The 24898-nt window shown below is 36.5% G+C and overlaps 1 protein-coding gene across 5 annotated transcripts in view; it reads left to right on the top strand.

Annotated features, from left to right (window-relative positions):
• LOC126856179 (papilin) overlaps positions 1-24898 on the top strand; it is a 103822-nt gene that overhangs the window by 68473 nt on the left and 10451 nt on the right. For all 5 annotated transcript variants that reach the window (XM_050604448.1, XM_050604450.1, XM_050604449.1 and 2 more), the window contains exons 3-26: positions 6050-6237; positions 8821-8881; positions 14853-14935; positions 15452-15602; positions 15784-15907; positions 16117-16197; positions 16316-16488; positions 16581-16716; positions 16984-17327; positions 17464-17643; positions 17797-17970; positions 18127-18309; positions 18561-18702; positions 19324-19442; positions 19692-20184; positions 20381-20803; positions 21047-21673; positions 21747-22083; positions 22264-22388; positions 22484-22702; positions 23150-23548; positions 23725-24081; positions 24260-24436; positions 24590-24769. In XM_050604448.1, coding sequence (XP_050460405.1) covers positions 6050-6237; positions 8821-8881; positions 14853-14935; positions 15452-15602; positions 15784-15907; positions 16117-16197; positions 16316-16488; positions 16581-16716; positions 16984-17327; positions 17464-17643; positions 17797-17970; positions 18127-18309; positions 18561-18702; positions 19324-19442; positions 19692-20184; positions 20381-20803; positions 21047-21673; positions 21747-22083; positions 22264-22388; positions 22484-22702; positions 23150-23548; positions 23725-24081; positions 24260-24436; positions 24590-24769 — 5476 coding nt within the window. The remainder of the gene's footprint in view (positions 1-6049; positions 6238-8820; positions 8882-14852; positions 14936-15451; positions 15603-15783; positions 15908-16116; positions 16198-16315; positions 16489-16580; positions 16717-16983; positions 17328-17463; positions 17644-17796; positions 17971-18126; positions 18310-18560; positions 18703-19323; positions 19443-19691; positions 20185-20380; positions 20804-21046; positions 21674-21746; positions 22084-22263; positions 22389-22483; positions 22703-23149; positions 23549-23724; positions 24082-24259; positions 24437-24589; positions 24770-24898) is intronic.

Here is a 24898-nt window from a genome sequence, read left to right as displayed (position 1 = left end):
TATAAAATATATTGTGAGCATATATTTTTTGACACATGTATATACATTGTAGATCTGATATTTTTACTATTAATTGAAACATGATAAGATTGAAGACAATTCAAATAATCCACTCTTAAAAAGATATTAAATCGATACCCGCAAGTATTCTTGCTTCTTTTTCTCGATGTTGATTGATTATCTCAATATTACGCTGCACATTATTTCATATTAATAAAAGCCTGTCATGGCTGCGTATTTGACAATTAAAATATTAAGTATATGTATATAATTTTGATTTAATTGATTTTGAAGAAATAGATAATTATACATATTTTATTTTTTATTTCTCATACATTTTATTTTTTTTATATTATATACATATTTATATTATTAATTACACAATATTTTTATAATATTTTTAACATAAAATATATATTACAACATATTATAATATTTAATGTTAATGTAATTTATTTTTTTTAATTTTCCTGAGAATAAATTTAAGTTGGATATTATTATTGTGTATTGTAATTTTATTTCTAATTTTTCTCTAATGCCTACACAATCCCTATAACCTTAACAATCTTACTTGCTGACTGAATCAGCAGAAATTCAAGATTTGAAGATCCCTAATCGCGTGCCCTAATCGCGTGCCCTAATCGCGTACCCTAACCGCGTGCTCTAATAGAACGCACCGTAGGTTGCTTCCGTTGGGCCAGTTGGACCTACCTTTCGTTGATCCTGGCCATATTCAGTCTGGCTACATCTAGCCAGAGATGTAGCTTCGACCCCCATCAGAGGTCGATGAAGGAAAAAAATTCCTTTCGTTACCGGCTAATTATTGTCGCCGGGGTACATGAGCATAATTTTATGCTCGTTTATGACACGATAGTTTGTCACGCATCGTTTTAATATAACTTTAATCTTACTTTAATCTATACACTACTTTAATCAATCTAATGCCAAGTCATCAATCAAATTTAATAATTGATTGAAGTAACAATGTTTAATTTTAATAAAATAAAAATTAAATAAAATTATAGAAATATATAAAATAAAATTAATAAATAATATAGGATTTATGTAGATAATTTATACTAAAATAAAATGAATAAAACATTTGTTGTGTCACATGGATAATTTGACGATTTAATTGATTGAAGTAACAATGTTTAATTTTAATAAAATAAAATTAAATAAAATTATAAAAATATATAAAATAAAATTAATAAATAATATAATATAACATAATATAATATAATATAATAATATTTATATATTAATAATACAATAATATAATAATATTTATATTATATATAATATAGGATACGCTACGGGTATAATTAATTTTGATAATTTTTTAATTTTTGTAATTAATTTTATTTAATTTTATTTTATTAAAATTAAACATTGTTACTTCAATCAATTAAATCGTCAAATTATCCATGTGACACATAAATGTTTTATTTATTTTTTTAAATATAAATTACATATTATTATTATAGAAAACAATGCATGACAAAATTATCAAAGCTTTTATTGATATGATAATAAAGATGAATGGGCTATCAAGAATATTTTATATTTTTTTCAACATTTTGTTTTAATTTATATTTTAAATTATGTTTCTAATATATTTAATGTACATTTAAAAATTCTATTGAAACTTATTTGATTTCATCTACTCTAGCCCATCCATTTTGAGGCAACGGATCTATTTACAATCTACAATCTACACTTGCATCTACAATATCTACGGACCCGTCACCTCAAAATAAAATAAAATTTATCACTCACCGGCACTGACGCGCAACAGCGGAGATTTGGTCTTGAGGCTACGTTGTCTGCAACACACAAATATAAAATCCAAATTATAGCAACGTTTAAAATTTATTAATATTTTAAAAAATTACTATTGTACACATCGAATTTTATATCCGATGCGTATAATAATAAGAAGGTATATAAATATGAAATAATTTTATAAATTTAAAAAAACTTTTTTTTTAAATAAAAACTTTATAGTATGAGTCTCTCTTGTTTAAATTATGTTCAAATAATGATCGAATCGAATTAATGCATGTACGGGATTTATAATAATTAATATAAAATTAATAATACTCACCCTTGGGTTGCTCCGCCGGTGCAGGATGCCTCTCCTAGGCCTCCTCCTCCTCTCAGGTTGATTCACACGCGCGATACTTTAAACGGCACTCCCGCACTTTTATTAAAAGATACTACCGCACTTGTACGCGCGATACTTTGAACGACACTTCCGCACTTTCAAACTTCGGCACGATCAAACTCCGTTTCACGCGAGAATCATACTACGACTACGAGAAACATACTACATACTTTGTTGCTCGAGCGTTACTGTATGAATGATAACAAGGATAACAAGCTAAGTCGTAAGAACTTAACAATAGCGCGCTAATGTTTACATCGCCAAGGCTGAATACAATGTTATTGTTTTCGCGGCCGAAAATATGTTGCGTGCTATGACGTATATACGGTGTCGAATATTAAATAATATACAAGTATTTTAAATTATAGATTAGTTATTTAATAAATAATTAATATATCATGAATCTTATTATTATGTTAATCATTATTTAAACCTGCGATTTGATTACCCGTTCTCTAGCCGAATCATATTTAAATTGTCGAAAAATCAAACTATAAAGTATCGAATAAAATATAATTAAAAATCAAGTATTTTTAAAGAAATAATTATTGTTTATAAAGAGAGAGAGAGAGAGAGAGATCGCGATAAAACAATAATTAACAATTTTGATTCTATTCATTTCGATTCTTAATTAAAATGTCACGCAAAATACGCTCTTCGAATTTTTTTCGTTATGATGTAATTACGTATTGTTCAAAATTTAAAGTGTGTGAAAGATAATTAATTATTTATAATCAAATTATTTCCCGATACTTGTCGCGATCGCGTTGAGTAAAGAAATTTGATGGAATGTCTCGCGTTCTACTTCCTTACTGTTCGAGTGTCGTCGTGAGAATAATAAAGCCGTAACGTTAATAGCGCGCCAATGTTTACATCGTCAAGGCCGTGTACCGTGTTATGTTTTGATAATTCGTTGCCGAAATATTTTCTGTACTATGACGTATACACAAACGGAATATTAAATTATACATGTATTTTAAATTGTAAATCAATTATTAAATTAACAATTAATATATAACGGAGTTTATCGTTAATTATTCGCACCTTTGATTCAACTATTTTATGCGCAATCCGAATCATATTTAAACAGTCGAAAAATCGAACGATAAAGCATTGGATAAAATATACTTAATTTTAAATATTTTTAAAGAAATAATTGTTATTTTGAAAGACAAAGGGGGTGGAGAGGGGAGGGAAGGAAGGCAGGGAGATGGAGAGAGAATTAATTATATCAAATTATCTCCCGATCCTTGTCGCGATCGCGTTTAGCGATCTGGATAGCGCATCACAATATAAAAGAAACTTTTAACATTTTTATGCTCAAACTAATATTGCAAAAGATATCGCGATTTTTTTATTATTTTTATCTACATTGTTTTTATAACAAAAAGAAATGAAAGTTGTATATATAAAAATCGCAATCAATTATTCTTACGTTAATGTGAATCGAAAAGCTAATGAAAATTATTATAATTAAATAACTAAATAAAGGGAAAAATTGTTTGTGCTATAAACAATGCTTCTTTTTAGAAAATACGCAATATTTTAATCAAGGAAAATAATGTCTAAGATAAGAAAGAGAAGAGATTAAATCCGTGTACTTTTCTTGAGATCCGATGTACAAGTGGAAATAAGCTTCTTGAAGTACACTTGTTGTTTGTATATGTATATGATTAATTCAAATCCTGCTTTGTTATGCAGTGATGTTTTAGATAACACTATTGTAAATTGTTGAAATATTTTAATAGTCTTTCAGTAATCTTATAATAATACTTTTGTATTACAAAATTTAATGTAAAAATGTTTAAAAACTGATAAATAATATGTGAAAAAATTTTGATATCAGCTTTATACAAATTTTATTTAATAAAGTTTAATAATATATACATATATACATTTTTTTATGACAGTAATAATGACATAACATGACAATAGATTTGAGAAATTAAAAAGAAAGAAATGCCATTAGAGTCAATCTTTATTGACATGGTATTCTGATTTGTATGTATAATTCTTTTTATACATATTTGAAAAGTAAGATAATTTACTGTAATTGCCATAAATGGTTGCGGTCGCTATGATTCACTGCGTCATGTAACGATTAGTGTAACTATTTAGCCGGATAAATTGTACACGATGTATAATTGTCAGGAATGCGCAATAAATCTGTCTTTCATTAAATGCCGCGCAATTATATTTTACCCAGCTCTTTGTTTGTTCTTTTGTCGATAATTATTCAAGTACAAAGTACTCTTTAACCCGCGGGATGAAGTATAAAACGATTTCAATCCTTTACTGCTGGTATTTCGAATGAAATGACTTTATGGCAAATAATTCATGCAAATAATTGCAAATTCTAGCTTTAAAAGACAGCGTAAATCTTCTCGTATATCAGGTTAAAAGCCATCGCTCTCTTTAATTATAGAAATAACTGTTATTACCTTACGTTATACAAATATATCTTTTTCCTTCTGAATAGAAATTTCTAAATTAATGAATATAGGAATTACAAATGTCATCATTTTTCTTTGCAAATTTATCTAAAAAGAGAGCCTTCTATAATAATTATCGAAATAACTATCTCAATTTATGTAACAATCTGAAATTTTAAAATTTCATTGAAAACAGAATTCTACGTGTATCCATAAATTTGACGAATTAGCCATCAGAGATCAATAATCGAATACAAGGCACGCTTGCAGCAGCGATTGTACCCGAGAGCGCGTTCGATCGAGAAACGATCATTTAGCGGGAGTCGTTAAACGGGGAATCGTAACTCCGGCAAGGAGTGCTTGAATGCGTTGTAGCTGATAATTTTATTGGAAATAACCGCGCATGTGCGCTTTACAACCGGCGAATGCAAACTGCTTTGGACACTCGCCAAAAGGATCTGGCCATTGAAATGTTATATGGCCACTTCTTCTGGAGCAAACGTTCGGGCAAAAATATCTCGTACGTTTGTGACTGCAAACTGTGTTCAAAAAATTAATTTTAAACCGGTTTATTTTTTTGGGGGGATATATTTATCTGTCGTGATTTAATCGATATAATATTAAAACACGGGTGATGTCGCATACGATATACGATGAATAAAGTTCTTTCTCGTCTCGCATATTCCTGGTTGCGCTTATTAGTCGCGGAGAATGCCTGCGGTGGATTTTGTGGACTTCTCGTCGAGGAACATAATTTGACGCTAATTTAGTATGACAACGATGACATTGTCCTCAAGGGTTTCCTTGACTTGTCGCGCAATCTTTAGCAAGGTTAATGGAAAATTTTAATTTAGAAAGTATGCGTTAAATATCATGCCACATACGCGTAACTTGGCAAAATTATTTCTTTCAGAAAATAACAAGTGATCTAGGAAATAAATTAATGGATAAAATTCTACGAATGTCCGGATGGCATTAATCCTTAAAATTTTGCAATCAAAAACACAAATATTATAAGAACGGTAAAGATTAATAATAAAAAAGAAATTATTAACTCATATGAGAGAAAAATGAACTACGATGTCTACAGATAAATATTGGATTAAGAGATACTTTTCTTAAATATCGTCTTTTTTGTGCGATACGTGAGCCGTCTTCTCCTCGAGGGATTAAGGTGCCCCATGCGGAGCGCTATTGTTAACCCACGCTCGAAGCTCATCTGTACGTCGCGCCCCCGGTTCTTCGGGGGCGGAGGGCGCAGGTGAACGAGGGGGCACTTAGCGCGAATGGTTTCCCCTCGCACACCCACGTTCTCACGGCAGGCCGGGATCTTTTTCGCGACCCCGGCCGCGACCTCGGGATACCTCGGTCCCGATGCGATCCACGATGCGACGCGGTGCGATAACGCGCGCTGTAATAAATTCATCTCTCTTTCTTCCTTGTGTTGCAGCATCATATAAAATTAAGGCACGGAAGGCATCGTCGACAACACGGCGGCAGTTATCTGCCCGGCAACTTCGTGCCGGATACGGACGAGCCTGAGAGGGGTAACTGGGGACCATGGTCGACACCGAGCTCTTGTTCGCGCTCTTGCGGCGGCGGGGTCGCACATCAGACCAGACAGTGTCTCGACATAGAGTGAGTTACCATATTTTACCAACTTTCACATTTATCGACTTATCCGAGTTACCGCTCGACCCGCGATGGAACGCCGCTCGCTCGTATCGCGAGATATGATATTGAGAGGAATGTCGAACGAGATGCCGGGATGGGCTTCTTGGCACGTACAAGAGGAACGTCTCAATATCGCTCTCGTGGAATTCAATGTGGAAGCGTCGAATATCTCGCGGATGTGAGAGACGTTGCTAATTTTTTTAAAGATTCCGTTATATATAATATTTTTCGACGAGAAAAATTTTTTCAGCGCATTATTTTATGAAAAATTTCGAATAAATATATAATATGCTCTTTTTTAGTTCTAAGACTACGCTTGGGTAGATACTGAAAGAATCATTATCAGTATCACTGTGCCATATTCATAAATGATCTACGAGAATGTATCCGCCTCTCTTAAAGCTTCTTCTTCTCGTTGAATTCGCCTTAGAAAGAAGTCATTCTATCTCATCGAGTTTTTTGCTATCCTCGGAACTGCTCACTACAATGGTATGCTCAATTGGATTGAGATTGGATTAAAAGCGGACATAAGCTTGCAAAGAATTTAATCAAGTTTCAATCTACACCGGATACTTAGATGTAATAGTATGTTGAGAAAATTACTTATCACAGCAATAATAAATGTGTATTATTATATTTTATTTATAATAGATTTTTTAATATTTTTACAAACAAAATTTTAAAAATATTTTATCTCAGCGGAAAAGAGGCAACAGTATTTTTTAATAAACTTGCTAAATTGCTGACGTTATAAATAATCCTTTGTAATTCTATTTAAAAAAAAAAATATTGTCGAGTTACGATTATAAAGAATGTTATTTTAATAAAACAATAAATCGACAAGAATTGAACAGAACGTATGTACAAAATATACGAAAAAAAGTCGACCAGATTTTCTTTTCGCAACGTGACGTACATCGGCCACGACTAAATTTGGGATAAATCAACGAAACTTTTCTCTCGGCGCGCGCCAACGTAACGGATCCGCCGTAAATCCCTCTTATCTCGAAACTAAGGGAAGATTAATCGTAGGCACTTACACGTCTCCCGGCGTCACGCTATCTCCAAGAAATTCTCACGATTTCCCATCGCGAAGACGCAATTAAAGTTGGATCTTAACGCGCGCCGCGGTTACGTAGAGCAAAAAGACCGTAAGAGGAGAATGAGAATGACCGATCAATGATCGACATTGTGCCAGTACGATTTAATCAAGTCATTAATGATACGGCGTGGATCTTAGAAAGCGAGATAATCGTAACGTGATGCGCGCATCGCATTGAATAAATTTTGTGTCGGTTAATCATAGATCAACGAAACGTAACACGTATCGATCATCGCGATTTCATCGCGAGGGAAATTATTTTTGCGAGATCATGCCACACAGCGTGGTTTTCGTATCTATCCGATTAGAAATCGCACTTAATCGCGGAGAAATCGATAGAGAAGACGTATAATTTATATACCATTTTCTTTGAATATCTTCTTTTTTAAAAAAGGAAGACGATTTAATTTGAAGGAAGCGCTTACACGTGGATTCGAGATCTTATATGAAACTCCGAAAATGTAACACACGATGTGATCACATAAATTCGTTAATAAAATATTACGTGTAACACTCTAAGTACGTAAATCTTCGAATCTTTTTTTCTCTCTCTCTCTCTCTCTTTCTCTCTCTTTCTAAAAATTTTATCAAGCAGGAAAAGGTACTTACCTTAGAAAGATAAATTTTTAAACGTCGGATTTTCGTGCGCAATAAGTAAGCAGCACTTACCAGGATACTGTGGCATAATTTATTGAAGCAGTAATTTTAAGCTTGTTTTCAGCAAATTCTTCATACTCATATAGAATGTTATGAGCTATCATTGACTGTTTTCTATTTTTTTTTTATATATAATTTTTATAATCCACACATCTCTTAATATTAAAAAAGATCTATTCGCGCATTGTATCTCTTTTTCATTCTAAAATATCAAAAAAAAAATTCTTTGCCAGCTTTAAATTCAGTAAATAATTTTTATTAAAGCTCACTTTTAATCTCATAAATCTGAGAAGGACGGAAAGAAATCCGCACAGCGTAATCAAAATTCAAATCGACGCAGGGCAAATCATAATGAGGAATATCTATAGAGAACGTTTTACATTATTCAACTATATGGAATCGGTATTGCTCCTTTTGTTAGATATTGCGAGTGTATTTCATTCTCTGCATGCAGTTACTATAATTGCATGTCAAATGGATTCGATTGTGCCTGTCCTTTATTCTAGTAATGATATCGGTTTCAACAGCGCTATAATAGTTGCGAATATAAGCGGTTATATTTGAGTTCACTATTATATAGAATATTATATAAAGGAATAAATTGAATCAATTATTAAGTAAAAATAAATGTAAAAATAGATCTTATTTTTATAGCAATATCTATCACTTGATAAATAAAATTATAAATATAAAACAAAATTCATAAATATAGTAAGTTTTAGCTTCTGTGATATCCTTTCGTTTATAACATAAGAGAAAATAACATTTCTATTTTATGTGTGTTACAGTGACAGCGGTCATGACAGGTGCACCGGTGCCTCCCGAAGATTCTTCTCGTGTAACATTCAAGTGAGTACGAGAAACAGTAGCTCTTAATTCCAGCTCTTAAATAACGATCTCAAATCGTAACAATTATTTTTCGCATCCGTACTCGGCGGATGCGGGCGATCACGTCGTCTCTCGCGACGTGATAATATCGGCCGGAGATCGCAAAAAGACCCCGTCGTGGGAATGCCGCGGGCTACGTGAGTCGCGTACAATCTGGAACTTGATTAATTGCCGTGTAACAGGGAGTGATTTATGCGATGTGCTTTAATAGATCGAGCGGCTTGACAGTCTATCAAGGGGTCCTCGGGGCACAGACGCGTGACGCGCGGTTCAATTATTCGCGTCTGCGAGCAAACTGAAATCAATGAGAGAGTCGAAGTCTGCAAGTCTTGTCCCTTCTCTCTCTTTTTCTCTTTCACACCCGCCCGCGACTCTTACGCGCGTCGCTATATCAAAGAAAGTAAGCCGTTAAAGTGCGAGACGAGATCTGTCTCGACGCGGAAAATTGCGATTAATTCGCGATTTACTCATTCGTTGATCCCAATTGAATGATGGATTCATTCAATTATGTCCCATCTTTTCGCCCGAACGCCTTCTATTAATTTTTGAGATATGGATCAGCAAATGATACGTCGATTTTTAATGATATGATTTATGTCGTTATTCAATCCTCGTCAATTGCAATGCCGTGGATCTCTGAACTAAGAAATTTAAACGTATAGTTATTTAAGCTGGAGAGTCAATTATGAAAAATTGAAAAAAAAAATGTAACTATAATATAATAACGAAACAATAATAATTTTTTGTTTGTTACAATTTAAAATGAGCGATTTTTGTTGTCGTTGAAAATAGATTAATATTAATAATTGTCGATGAATTAAAAAAAGAAAGATATTTATTTATTCTAGATATTTATGACAGCGGGAATAAAAATGTTTCTTTGTCACTTACATGCCCGTAATATAGGCGTTACGCATTTCTACCTACATCGGCAGTCTGCTGACATTTGCTGACGATGTTCAACAAATCACTTCATATATGTCGGTCCCATTTATTGCTTTAAAAGTCTATCTTCCCAAACGAGTGACGAGCGTATGTATACCGTCTCGCATTTTTACGACTCTCGGATGGGGTTCCCGTGCTTTTAACTTTCACGACGTACAAACCGAGCACACCCTCGAGTATCCTCGGCGAGGATTTAGTAGTCAGACTTAAAGGAACGATCTCTTACTACCAGTATAAACTTTTAATTTCTTTTTCATTCGCGTTTCCAAAGAGAATCTACACGTTTTTGAAGAGAAAAGTTTGACAAGTGCATTATCACCCTCCCCTAGAAGTTCATTGAAATTTAACTTTTAAAAAAATCACCCTGATCCACTAATTGTAAGAGAAGCAAGATTTACATATGTACTTTTAAAGTGTGCGTCCGCTTCGTCGCTTCGTACGCGCATATCACGATAAAGAGAGATGGGTTCCTCTGAACTTTTCCCTAAATCGGAATTACCGTCTGTCAAAGACTCGTTTATGCGCTTTCGTAGAATTATAGGACACTCGCGCTCGAGAGAGTCGCGTTATCTCATTCTCCTCTTTGTCGTTCATACATACATAAGCGGATCAGCATATAACGAGTATGTACCGTGGATAAGAAGGAACACAGAAAAGGATTCACGAATTAATAACCCGCAGAATTTTTCTTTGTCGTTTCCGTCTGTTCGTTTTCTGTCGGGAATAATTGAACGGAAATGTTTTAGGTACTCGAAATCTCTATTTCAATCGAATATACGGCGAGATTTTGCAGTAGCTCGCTACAGCCCAGTGACCCTATAAACTCGACCTGTACAATATCTGCACTTTACCAGGTTCTCTTCTCGGCAGCCTGGTTGGTATCGTGAGTGCTCGTGACTTGCTCGGTAAAAGCCCGGGGAGTGGAGAGGTGCGTTATACGGTAACGATAGCGGACCATTAAGCAAACGTTTACTCTTTATCGTTACGTAAATCGTGCTTTTACTTCGCACCATGACGAGTAATATAACTAACGAATTTAGAAACACACTTTGAAACGTTTACGGCAAAACCGCGAAATTTCTTTAGCATGAAGTAACTTTGCTGATTTATTTTGTTGTTCTAATTCAAAATTGTTTAGAAGCAATTATTGAAATTTTTCCGAAAGAGAATTGTTAAATTCTTCGATCTTTTAATTTAATTTAATTTAATTTTCGAGTGCGATTTGAACGGCTCAATCAATTCCATTTTATTTTGTTGGCGAAAATGCATTTTGTCAATTATTAGAAATCTCTCAAAATTTGTCTGAAAGTAACAGCATTTTATTTTGAAAATAAAAGTTTAATAAAAGTTTAACTCTCTTTTATAATAATCACGATAACGACTATGATATGTCATATTAATCTAAAAAAAAAAATAATTTCTAATTTAAAAGTTAAACATAAAAAAACGTAAATGCAATACGATATCATAAAACTCGCAAATTCTAGAAAATTTACGATGACATTTCGGCAATGTGCTCGCTTTTGCAAAAAAATATAGGAAAATTATGATTAATTAACCACAATTAGAGAATCCGACCGCGTTCCACCTTTCCTTTGCGAATTTTTTACTGTCAACCCGTCAGGCTATTTAATCGCGTGCAGAAAATGAGTGACAAAAATTATTTCGATAAAAATTATTCATGGGATATTCATCGGGAAATGCAACGTGCTAATGTGTAAGAAAATATTTTATAAATCCTCTGAAACTAACATGACAGAAATTTATCGTATCACATTCTAAACTGATAAATTGTCATTTCAAAGTTTGATGAAATACGAACATAATATAAAAATTAATTAAAGTATTTTGAAATCTAATATTAAATTAATGTTTTTAAATATATATTTAAAATACTAAAGTAAATACTATTTTTTTAATTTAAAATTTAATTTAAAAGTAAGATTATTTTTAACTTGTTTAGATAATTTAACAAATTTGATTGATGTTTCTTTATAATAACCCTGTCGCACCATCTTTCATTCTTGTTGTATCAATCACTTTAATTCTGACGTAAATAGACATCTGTAATTATGAGACAATGACACAACGATGACGGAAACGAATATTAACGCCACTGATTTCAATACACTATTACGGTCAGCAGACAATGAAACTGCACGTGAGCACGTGATGCATCAACGGTTCTCTGATGGACCACAGGAGATTTATGAACGGAAGCCCATTATGCATAACATCGACTCGCGAAACATTAACTTCGTTAGAGTCGAGTGCTAAATGAAACGAATAGCAAGATATACCGCTACACGTGTAGTGACTGCCGTTGGCCTCTATTTCCTGGAACAGCAAGTAGTTGCATCTTGTTTTACGATATAGGTCACTCGAAATTATTCACCTCTGCATATATAAGATGAAATGTGTAAAAGAAAATAAATTAAAGTAAATTTGCGGCTTAGAGCCGCGACGTGTAAACTTAAAAGATAAAAATACTGATTGGAGGGAGAAATTGCGGACGCGACGTGGAAATAGCCGGACATTTTCAACGAAAAACCACGTTTTAATCAAGAGTTCTCCGTAATCAGGAGTCATCTTACGCGAGCATTTAGAAAGCTGCTGCTTTGTTTCGCAAACAACTTTTTCTCTCTCAATTTGAGATCTAGCATTATTTTACACACAAGTGCAACGAAAATATGTCGTATTTTTTAAAGCAACGATGATTTTCTTAACTTGTCGTTTTTTAATGTAATGTAATAATTTAAAACTTTTCATTAAGATTATTTTTAATAAAAGATATATTTACAAAATAATGAAAAATTTATTATTGATCTTCTTCGACTAAAAATATGCGGTAAATGAAACGTTGATATCACTCGATTCCCAGCATTTCGATAATTTGTTTCCAATGTACTTTTTTCTTGTCCATTTACGGTTCCGCCCCTGCTGTCTCTTCTCCAGGATAAATCACCCTCTTCTAAAGGGATCGCAACGAAATGATGATATACGATGCCTGAGCTTCCAGAGCCAGTGGGGACAATTTATCAGTTTAATAACAATTAAACGTCTTATATAATCTGCGAATATTATTAGTAATCACGTTTAAATCCTGACGTAAATAATGGTAAGATTTTCCGAGAGCTCGCGAATAGCCAGCAGACATTGTGCGCGCACTAGAGTGGACGAATAATTAACTCTCCCATTATTCCTTCACGTTAAATTGAACGGAAAGACAAACGTTTCGATATGCATATCGCGTAATTAATTTTTTACTCTACGAGCATTTTCTCATGTACATTTTCGGTTTCCACAATAGAGAAAGAGAGAGAGAGAAAAAATTATCCTTCGCAAAGATTGTTGTCGATGTTGCGACACCATGAAAGGCCAGGAAATACGACGGGATATAATCCGCCATTCCCGAGAGAGAGGACGCTCTCTTAAGAACGATAGATTTAAATAATCCCAAACGCACGTTCGAAACTCATCATGTGGGGACTGTTTAAGGCCGATCGCTCGGCTGGGCAACGCGGTCCCTTAAATAATCCCTTATAAATTTTACGGCTCGCTGCGAGATCGGCAACATCTGTGACATCATTTTTGGATCGCCTGGACCCGTGCCTGGAGCTTTTCCCTGAACGTAGCTCGTCGCTCTCTTCCTACCTATTTCCGACTACTGTGTTGCCCTGCCACCCTTGTCCGCGTTTCATACTATCCGCAAGAAATCTCCCGCCATAAATCCTACGCCGTATCCTCGTGCGTGGTACTGCCGTGGTCTCGCCGGGGGTATCTTTTCTTCGTTTTTGCTTGGGTTCCACTCGATTTATCGACATTACCTGCCCCGCGGGTCTATCCTCTGCGGAGTGCCCATCTGTGAACCATCTCGTTTTTGCGAACTTGTTCACGAAAATAGCACGACAGCACGCGCTCGTCGATTTCATGAAACGTTCATTCAAAACGAGAGTGAATTTTCGGGATCTGATGTGCTGTCGTATAGCATTCAATTTGCCAGAAAGCTAATAAGTAAGACCTTATCTTACGTGCGACGTGAATATCAGTCAAGAATAATTCGAACGATGTAAGTACTACGTCGTAAAAGATGTAATTATAAAACTACATTTTTACTAATAACGCATCACGTTTAATAAATTCTTAATTTCTCAAACTTTTTATTTGCGTGAGCAATTTCGAGAAGGCGAGATACCTGACGAGACTAGTGTCGGCAAATTAGCTTAATTTGCTGACGAAGCTGGCTAAAAAATAAGAACATTACACCAACCCTTTGACATGGATTTTTATATCTGTGAGCGACATCTTTTTGCAATTCTGTCTTTTAAGTCATGACAAGACATTTTTCTCAGCAACGTTCAGACGCGTGCATCTCTTCAAACGAAAGCTTGTCATCCACCACAGGGATTTATTTCGAGTTTGAAGTCGCAAAACGAGGGCGAAAAAGCGCAGTCAAACGCAAACTGAAAAAAGTTTGCATGACTCGCTTTTGCGACAGCTTTAAATTTTTCGAGCGCGCGTTCACTGCTACTTTTTTTTATTTTTCAGTAAATTTTCAGGACAATAATTATCTTCAATTCTGCACGCAATTTTATTTTCGTCGACTGTGATAGCTAACGTTATTTCTTGCAAAAATATGAGACTTTTATTTGTCCCATTCTTTAAATCGCTACATTGACCGGTATTCTCTATAAAACGCAGCGAGAATTTATTGATAGACTCAATGCAAAAAATCGTAAAATTTCTGAATGTATTATGCGTGCTGTTGCTCGGATTTTATTGTTAGCGTGATATCCGAAAAGAAGCTACGAATTCTCTGTAAATCGGTTTGCTTTTTTAGGAATTAAATCAGAATCGCCACGCGTATCTTGGAATTTTTTTATTTATTATCTGTTCTACGATCTTTTATAAGGGATAATTCCTTAATCTTTCTCCTTAATCTGGGTGTGTCGCAAAATTAGAAAATTGGCAATTATACTTCTTTCAGGACTGCCCCGGCGAGCCGACGGATTTTCGAGCGGAGCAGTGCGCGGAGTTCAACAATGTGCCCTTCGAAGGCACATATTACGAGTGAGTATCATAAACGGCATCGTGATTATCAATGCCCACTCGACTGGAAATTTCGTCGAAATTGTGGAACAAGATTATCGTTGCGTCGTGACATTATGATTTACGATGGCGTTACATGGGACGATGATGAAATTCTTTGTAGCTTTAAACATCATTTAATGATCGTCCCTTCGCTCTATAATCCGCGCATGAATCGTCTTTTAATGGGAGAGACATCATATTTATGGGCACTTTTTCTCCTTCGATCGCAGTTGGGACTCGCGAGGTTCCGAAGAAACGAATTACGAATGATATTGATGATTATACAAATGCCGTAATTTACATCCGACAAAACGCGATGATTGATGATTCTTTTATTCGCCGCAATATGTATGTTTTTGTCAGTACATCATCGTTCACTTTAAATAAAATCGAATGACAAAAGGTAAAAGGAAATTCCGAGTTGATAATAACCGGTTGACAAATAACTGGGCGTTAATTGTCACTTTTGAATTACGCATACTTTTTTTTTCATAGTTGGATTCCATACACCGGAAGTCCCAATAAGTGCGAACTTAATTGCATGCCGCGTGGCGAGCGATTTTTCTACAGACACAAAGTCGCCGTGGTCGACGGCACTCCATGCGAATCTGAAAAGAACGATGTTTGCGTCAAGGGCAGATGTATGGTGAGTTGTGTATCGGATTATAGTTTGAAGAGTAATCGTAATTTTACATAATGATTTTAATAATAATTTAAATGAGGTATTTTTGAGGAACTTTTATATTAAACAAAATAAGAGAGCGATTAAAGTGGATAGAGTGTTACGATAGAATTTCATGATAAATCTCTCTTTTTTGGCACGTCAGCACGTCGGATGCGATATGATGCTGGGCAGCGATGCCAAGGAAGACGCGTGCAGAGAATGCGGCGGCGATGGCTCAGATTGCAATACCGTTACCGGTTTATTCGACACAGATGATCTCCAAGTGGGTGAGTTATTTTCGTTGATTAATAATTATTAAGAATAAATTTGATCCATGATCATCTTCCGGCGAGCAACTTTCGAGATTATTTCTGTGTAATCGATATCTATTTTATTCAAGGAACACCTTAATTTTACCACTATTCTGGCATAAGTATTTACTAATTTAATGTACCTCTGCACTAATACTAGGCAATTTACCGCGCGTCTCTTTCAGGCTACATCGATATTTTGCTTATCCCGGAGGGTGCAACAAATATCGTTATAAGAGAAATACAGCCATCGAATAATTATCTCGGTGAGTACGCGGAACGAAATAAATAAACTGACGTAAGAAGTAATTATGCGAATTATAGTGATATTAGTAGTCGTTTAATAACCGCTTATTCCGAATTTTAAAACTTATCGATGACCAGCCATACGCAACACAACGGGACATTACTATTTAAATGGGAACTGGAGGATAGACTTTCCTCGCAGCTTGCGCTTCTCGGGCACAATCTTCCATTACGCCAGAGATCCTCAAGGATTTGCCGCACCCGACACTATCACAGCCTTAGGACCGACGAATGAACCGATTTACGTAGTGGTTCGTATATCGATTTTTTTTTTTTTTGTCAATAATTCGTTCAAACTATATAAAGAGAATACTTAATCAAAGAGCTTTTATTTTATTCGCAGCTGCTGTATCAAGATCGCAACGTAGGTGTGCATTACGAATACAGTATACCGAAGAAATTCTCGTCGCGCACGGATCCGGACAGCTACACCTGGGTAACCGATCAATTCTCCGATTGTAGCGTCAGTTGTGGCGGAGGTATTACGAGATTATCACTTTAATGCGATTAAACTATAAATTCTCAAGTTTAATTTTAGTATAGGCACAGTATTACAAAATATTTATATATGTGAGATAATTGTGATATCACTAATCAATTTTAATCGCAATTAATTATCATTGAATAGAGATGAGCCGTCAACGATTGATAAATAATTCATTTTTCTTGCTTATCTTTCTAAAAATAACAATCGCACTTGAATGCCACGAAAATTGATTACCTCTACGTCTTATTTATTTTTTAAGGCTACCAATCAAGACGGGTGGCCTGTGTGCGAAGACGCGATAATCAACCGGTGGATGAGAGCCTGTGCGATCCTCAGCTGGAACCGCCCGACACACAAGGCTGCAGCGAAGAACCCTGTCCGCCTATGTGGGTGGAGGGTCCGTGGTCCCAATGCACGAAACATTGCGGCGAGGGAGGCGAGCAAACGCGAGAGATTAAATGTGAGCAGATCGTCTCGGGTGGGATAGCCTCCGTGGTAGATGATTCCCAATGTCTAGAAAAGGTGGGGCCGAAAGGGCCCGTCAAGCAGGAATGCAACAGGGACGTGGATTGCCCGCAGTGGCACGAGGGCCCCTGGAAACCTGTGAGTTGCATATTGCAGTTACAAAATATTGCAGTTTTTAATATAATATAATGTCTTTAAAAATGTATACATATACTTGATTATATATTGTGTCTTTAATCTTGTAAAACACAAAATGTAAGAATGTTACTTGTAGTGCGATCACATATGCGGACCCGGTAAGCAAACCAGAACAGTCACGTGCTACAGAAAGGTTGACGGCAAGATTCAAGTTCTGGAAGATGAGGCGTGCGAAACGGAAGCGCCGGAACGTGAGAAAGCTTGCGAGTTGAGACCTTGCGCCGGTCTCGATTGGGTCACCTCGGCATGGAGCGGAGTGAGTTGTTTTAAACAATAAATTTTTTATATAAAAGATTTTAAAAATATTTAAATATCTAAATAAAATATATCTATATATTTAAATGAAATAATACTGATTTTGCTTTTGATGAATAAATAGATATATAATTTAAGAATCCCTTCTTGATAGTGCGAGGAGAAATGCGATCTTACCAAAGAGACTAGAACCGCACATTGCGCTACTCAGGACGGCGTGGTTTACTCGGATGACTTGTGTGATGCAGACAAGAAACCAGAACTGGAAAGAGAATGCGAGAAAGCCAAAAACTGTGACTTCCAATGGTTCACCTCGCAATGGAGCAAAGTAAAAAACAAAAAAGAGAAAGATAATATTTTTATGTTTATTATTTTTTTCTGAAACGTATTCCACTTTCTGGATTTATTAAAAATAATGTAAATTATATTCTTTAAATTAAATACTTTCAAAGTTTAATTAATCGAATTATTAACAATTTCGCAGTGTTCAGCAAAATGTGGGTCTGGCGTTCAAACGCGCAAAGTTTTTTGCGGCACTTTCAGCGACGATACAGTGAAAAAAGTCCCGGACGAGAATTGTGATCCCGAAGAGAAATTCGAAGAGACTAAGAATTGCACTGCCAAAGAACCATGCAAGGGCGAATGGTTCACAGGACCTTGGAGCAAGGTTTGTTTTATTATGTCTAATTAACATACTTTTGTATAACATGTTTCTTTTCTGACATGGTAAATTAATTGATTTTACTTCGCTTGTTACGATCATGATTTTCTTTCCTGATTGCTCTCATCAGCCTTTGCCAGCTTTCTATAAAGTTTTGAAATTTAGTTTACATATATAACTCGCCTGTTAGACTTGTTAACGTAATCTTCTCAAAATGTAATCAACGATATCGTCAATCATGTCGCAATGTGTTGCAGTGCTCAAAGCCATGTGGCGGCGGCGACATGACCCGTAAATTGATTTGCATGAAGGATAATAAAACGGTATCCCTAAGTCAGTGCGACGCCAGTACCATCATGTTCTCCACCGAAAAATGCAACGATCAACCTTGCGAGGAAGGTAAATTTAATGTTTATATTTAAGAGTATTTTGAGAAGAATGTGTGCAAAAAAAAAAATAATTTTTAGATGAAAAATAATAAGATTTGAAATAACAGTACAGCTTAAAAAAAATGTATATTAATACTAACTTTAGAAAATGTTGTAATGTAATTATTTTTAAATTTCTCGCAAACCAAAAGTAAGTTGTCATTAATTTTATTATTTATATGTGTGTGAAATTTCATTCTTATCAAAAAGTAAAATACAGCAAATTAGCATTTGCTTCATTATCATGAATACATGATTTATATTATGACGTCACCTGTTCATTATAGATCGTGGGCATAAAATATAGAGCACAATTTGAACAGCAGGCGTGAAAATAACGAGGTTCGCGATATTAAACTCAAATGTCTTACTATATTCCAAAGGGCAACGAACCACCCACCGTGAATATAATGTCATCTACTCTCCTAGCAAGGAAAATTAAGTTTCTAGCGCTATTGAGACTATAGTCAATAACAAAGTGCACATATAGAATTCTTCGACATTCAAAAAGTTTTCTCATTCTTTTACAATCTAAATTTATCAAATTACAATTTATATAAATCTCTTGTGTTTCTCTGGACAAACACTTTAGGCGTGACACCGGCCGACGAAGAACCAGATGAGAAAATAACGGACTCGGAAGAAGAAGAATGCGAGGAAGAGGAAGAGGAGGATGAGAAGGGTGCCGTTGAATACAGTCTCCCTGAGGGGGTAAGCGAAACTGGGTCATGTCGCATCTAATCGAATATCAGGCGCGACTGAGTTACTTCGTAACTTCGTTTCTTATTGTTCCACCTTCCTTTTGAAGGAGTCGTCCTGGACTCAAATCAAATCAGTCGTCCTTTACGCGCAAAACGATCCGATAATGCGATTCTCCTTTCAAATTCGCATTTTACCAAGGACGGATTGATACAAAATCGAAAGGACTGCAGCATTGTGAAGCGTCTTTTCTTGTTGCAGAAAGGGATGAAGGGCAAGCTGATCGAGCAAACGGAATCAACACCTCTGAGCTCGCCGTTTATCGGAAGTGACATTTACGATACCATGTTTAGCGATTCGACGAGAGGCGATATATCGCCTTCCGATCTGGGTAGCGGCGAAGGTAGCGGCGACGACAACGATTTCACCATGTTTGATACCAGCTTGTTCACCGGCAGCACGGGCCTCGATAGCGATTCCACCGCAATCGAGGAGAGCGAAAGTCCGGTGAAGGAAACCACGATCGAAGCTGGAACCGGTACGACGGAATTCGGGACAGAAGTGACCGAATCATCGGACATCACCGAAGATACCGACGTGACGTTTGAAGGTTCCGGCACTACTATCGAGGAAGGATCCGGCACAAGTCCTGAGGAAGGATCCGGCGCGAGCGCGTCTACAAATGTGTTTACGGAGGAAACTACGATGGAAGAAACTCAGGCATCCACGTCGGCTGTGACCGCGGAATCTGACAGTAGGTTTCTGTCAAATATATTTATTACGGCGTGCAAAAATTTATTATTGATGCTGTAATACAGCATCTGTATGGAAATCATTAAGTATATAATTTTAATTAATAAAAAAAACTAGCATCACTATATGTATTTGTTAATGATCTTTAGAGATATACTGAGTTCAAAAAATACAATCGATGATTTTTTTCGTTACAGTTTCCAGCGAAACCGCCGAATCTACCACCAGTTCGGAAAGTTCGGAAAGTTCGGAAAGTTCAGAAAAGCCAACAACGACCGAGTCCAGCGACATGACGACTGGATCCAGTGACATTACGACCGAATCAGCTGATACTGATTTCACCACCGGTTCAACGGAAACCACAGACTCATCCATTACCGAATCGACAGAATCTACCGAAACAAAGATAACTGATACCACCGATACGGTGACGACCGATTCGACGGAGACGCAAACTACTGATACGACAGAATCTACAGACACGACAGAATCTACAGACACGACTGAATCCACGGAATCTTCACCAACTACATCCTCTTCGGAAACAGAAACAACAGTTACGGAAGAAACAGAAACAACCGAGAGGAGCGACGAGACCACTGAATCCAGCATTACAACCGGTAAGCATTAATAATTTTGATTTAATATTTTGTAAATATATTGTAAGTTTGTTTTATTATTAATGTTATTATTCAAATTTGGATTTTAAATATAATTAATTTTTTTTAAGCGTTGAATAATATATAAATGAATGAGCACTTATATTTATATTTATTAACGTGAAATTAACATTAAATAAAGTTAAATGATTTTAATTATTAAAACAAATCAAAAAGTACAAATTACATAATAATATCCCACAGAGACAGCAACTGAGACATCAACAATGGTCTCTCAGCTAACAACCGAATTAAAAGTACAAGGCGAGTATGATTTCAATTCGGAGGAACAAAGTACCGACGTCGTAACGACAGTATCAGGTTCTACCGAAGAAACTGATCTCACTACAACGATTAGCACGGAAGAAAGTACTGTTTCCGAGACTAGCTCGACTGATGAGACTGCAACTACCGGCAGCGAAACAACCGAATCGGAACAAACTACGGAATCAGGCGAGACAACTGAGTTGAGCGCCAGCACAACGGAATTAACTGAGACAACGAAATTGACTGAGACAACGGAATTAACTGAGACAACGGAATTAACTGAGACAACGGAATTTGAATCGACGACCGAATCTAGAGAAGCTACTATCAGTACGTTAAGTGCGACCACCGAATCGGGAGCGACTACGGAGTCCGAAATTACGGAAACTACCGAGTCAGGTGCGACGACGGAATCGGAGGAGACAACTGTATCGAGCGAAACGACCGAATCATCGGCCACGACGTCGTCTCTCGAAGAGACAACGGTGACTGGTGAAACCACCGTGACGGAAGTTACGTCCTCCACGATCAGCGGGGAAACCGATCTTACCGAGAAGACTCATGGTAAATAAATGATTTGAAATGTCCGGATCGAAGGCGAATATTTCACTCTATTAACAATCAACTTAATTTTCAGTCACGGAGATATGGACAACCAGCTTCCCAGAAACGACCGCGCACAAGCGGCAATGCAAACCGAGGAAGACCTGCAAAAAGACGCCGTTCGGATGCTGCTACGATGGGATCACCCCCGCTCATGGACCGTTCGGTCAAGGTTGCCCGACGCCGCAGACATGTAACGATACGCGATACGGTTGCTGTCCCGATGGCGTGTCGCCAGCCACCGGTCCGAAGAACGCGGGTTGTCCTGATTCTCATTGTAACGAATCGCTCTTCGGCTGCTGTCCGGACGGCGTTACCACGTCGCAAGGCAATGATTACGAAGGATGCGAGAAACCGTGTGCAGAAACAGAGTTAGTTTCCATTTTTTTTAAATTCTTCAGTAATTTTGCATCTAAATGACAGATGCATTTTTCTTCAAATTTTAACTTTTATAATTAAACGATAATATTTATACAAAATCTTTATTCGCCCGTCAGCTTCTTTAAACGCGTGTGAGTTCTATAAATCTAATCAGTCTTGTGAATTTATAGATTCGGATGTTGTCCGGATAACGAGACTGCAGCGGATGGAAAGAATTATCTGGGATGTTGTAATTCTACCGAGTTCGGTTGCTGTCCGGACAATATCAAAGCCGCTTCTGGTCCTGATGGCGAAGGTATTTATCTTATCTTTAGACTGAACTTATATATGTATATATTTATTATATATATTTTTTGTGTGACCTAATTTAATGATAAATATTGTGACTAGGTTGCGAGGAGGAAACCACTTCCGAAACATCCGAAACGGAGATATACGAGACAACGACGCAACCTCTCCCACGCGAAGATTGCGCAAACACTACCTACGGTTGCTGTCCCGACGGCATTACCATTGCGAATGGCACGAACTTTGCGGGATGCGGTGTCATTAATACTGAAAATTGCAGCGCGTCCTATTTCGGATGCTGCCCTGACGGAGTTTCAGCAGGTACGAGGTTTCGTCGTGCAATAAATTATTTGTGAAATTTCTTGAGAAATATCATTTCTCAAAACAGTTAATCCTTTGCAAAACTTGCTATTCGAGAGAAGACAGTTGCAATATCTGATTCTTAATATTTTAGAAATTTTATAACTTTATTAATTTTATTATGAAATAATAAAAAATAATATAAAAAAATACTTTATTATAAAATTAAGCGCAAAATAATATTTTGAAATATTATTAACCTTGAAATATTATTAGAATGTTTAAAAAAATGTTGAATGTTTCAAAATAAAGTATTATAAGACAAATTTTCTTTATAATATTTTAATAATTCTTTATTAATCAATCTTTCATCAAACTCGTCATTAATCGCACGTACCGATAATCGGAGGAAATCAGAACAGATTCTGAACACATTGTATGTGTGTGTTTGCGATTCTGTTGCCGCAGCTCTCGGCCCGGATAACTATGGCTGTCGAATGCCTTGCCACGATAGCGCTTACGGATGCTGCGAGGATGGGGTAACACCGGCGCACGGACCAAACAACGAGGGATGCTGCTTATCGACCCCGTACAAATGCTGTCCGGATAACATTCTGCCGGCGCGTGGACCAAACTTCTACGGTTGCGGCTGCCAGTACACGAGATTTGGCTGTTGTCCGGATAATTCGACGGCGGCGCGCGGACCGAGCAATGAGGGCTGCGGCTGTCAATATACGCCTCACGGTTGCTGTCCGAATCGGTTTACCCCCGCCAGCGGACCCAATTTCGAAGGATGCCCGTGTTACACTTACCAATTTGGATGCTGTTCCGACGGCATTACCATTGCCAAGGGTTCCCATGGTCAAGGTAATTTTCCGATCGACATAAGTTTACTCCATCAAAAGAATAAGAGATTAAATATAAATTGAAAAAAATTCTATCGTTCAACTTGCTCACTGATTTGAAAAATTGCCATAAAAAATTTATAATTGCTAAACAGTACATAACATATTACATCGCAATGCGTTTGGCGATATTTACAGGCTGCGGGTGCGAGAATACGAAATACAAGTGCTGCTCGGACGGCCGGACCCCGGCGATGGGACCGAATTTTGCCGGATGCACCTGCGAAGCTTCGCAATACGGATGCTGTCCGGACGGAGTCGAGGAAGCTCAAGGAGAGAACTTTGAGGGTTGTCTTACGGTACCGTCGATGCCCGGTGCTGCGTGCGGTTTGAAGAAGGACAGGGGCTCTTGCCGAGACTTCACAGTCAAGTGGTTCTACGATACCGATTACGGCGGTTGCTCGAGATTCTGGTACGGAGGATGCGAGGGTAACGAGAATCGATTCAAAACGCAGGAAGAGTGCAAAGAGGTTTGCGTTCAGCCGAGAGGAAAAGGTAGTTATTCAAAGACGACCCTTCGCGATTATAAATTACATATAAAATGGAATTATTTATAATTCTATTTTTATAAATTTATAAAATTTTTATGATATAAAACGATTTTTTTTTTAATGAATTATATCTCAAAATATTCCGAAATATCAAAACAAGAAACTTTTTATTTACTTTGCAGCTGCTTGCTTCTTACCGAAGATCGCTGGTCCTTGCGAAGGATATCATCCGACGTGGTATTACGATGCCGGTAGAAAACAGTGCGGTCAATTCATTTACGGCGGATGCCTCGGTAATGCTAATAAGTTCAAAACTAAGGAAGAATGCGAAGAACTTTGCGTCACGCCGGACGATGTTGGTAAGCAACTGTATCCATAATGATAGAAATTATCCATACTTTTAAATTATTTTGTCTGTAAATATGATTTTAAAATCTCCCTCGACTCTTATATACATTTTACGATCTGAAGACTCAACTAACAAATTAATTTGTCATTTATGTTTTATATAGATGCTTGCGAGCAACCGAAAGAAACTGGTCCTTGCGCAGGCAACTTTACAAAGTGGTACTTTAATCAAGAATCGCAGACTTGCGAGCAATTCATATACGGTGGTTGCAAAGCAAATAATAACAATTTCCCGACGGAAATTGCGTGTCATCAGCAGTGCCTACAGCCAGGACGAAGGAAAGGTATGTTTCCTTTTCATTACTTTTTCTGTACGTTAAAATTTTATACATTTTGCATATGTAATTTATTAGTTTATCTGCATGATGTTAATCGTAAAGTGTGATTCAAAGTGAGTTGCTCGATCGGTTATC

Source organism: Cataglyphis hispanica, chromosome 18 (genome assembly GCF_021464435.1).
Source record: "Cataglyphis hispanica isolate Lineage 1 chromosome 18, ULB_Chis1_1.0, whole genome shotgun sequence".
NCBI classification, from domain to species: Eukaryota; Metazoa; Arthropoda; class Insecta; order Hymenoptera; family Formicidae; genus Cataglyphis; species Cataglyphis hispanica.
Note: the sequence above shows the minus strand (reverse complement) of the source record. Positions and strands in the feature narration are given on the sequence as shown.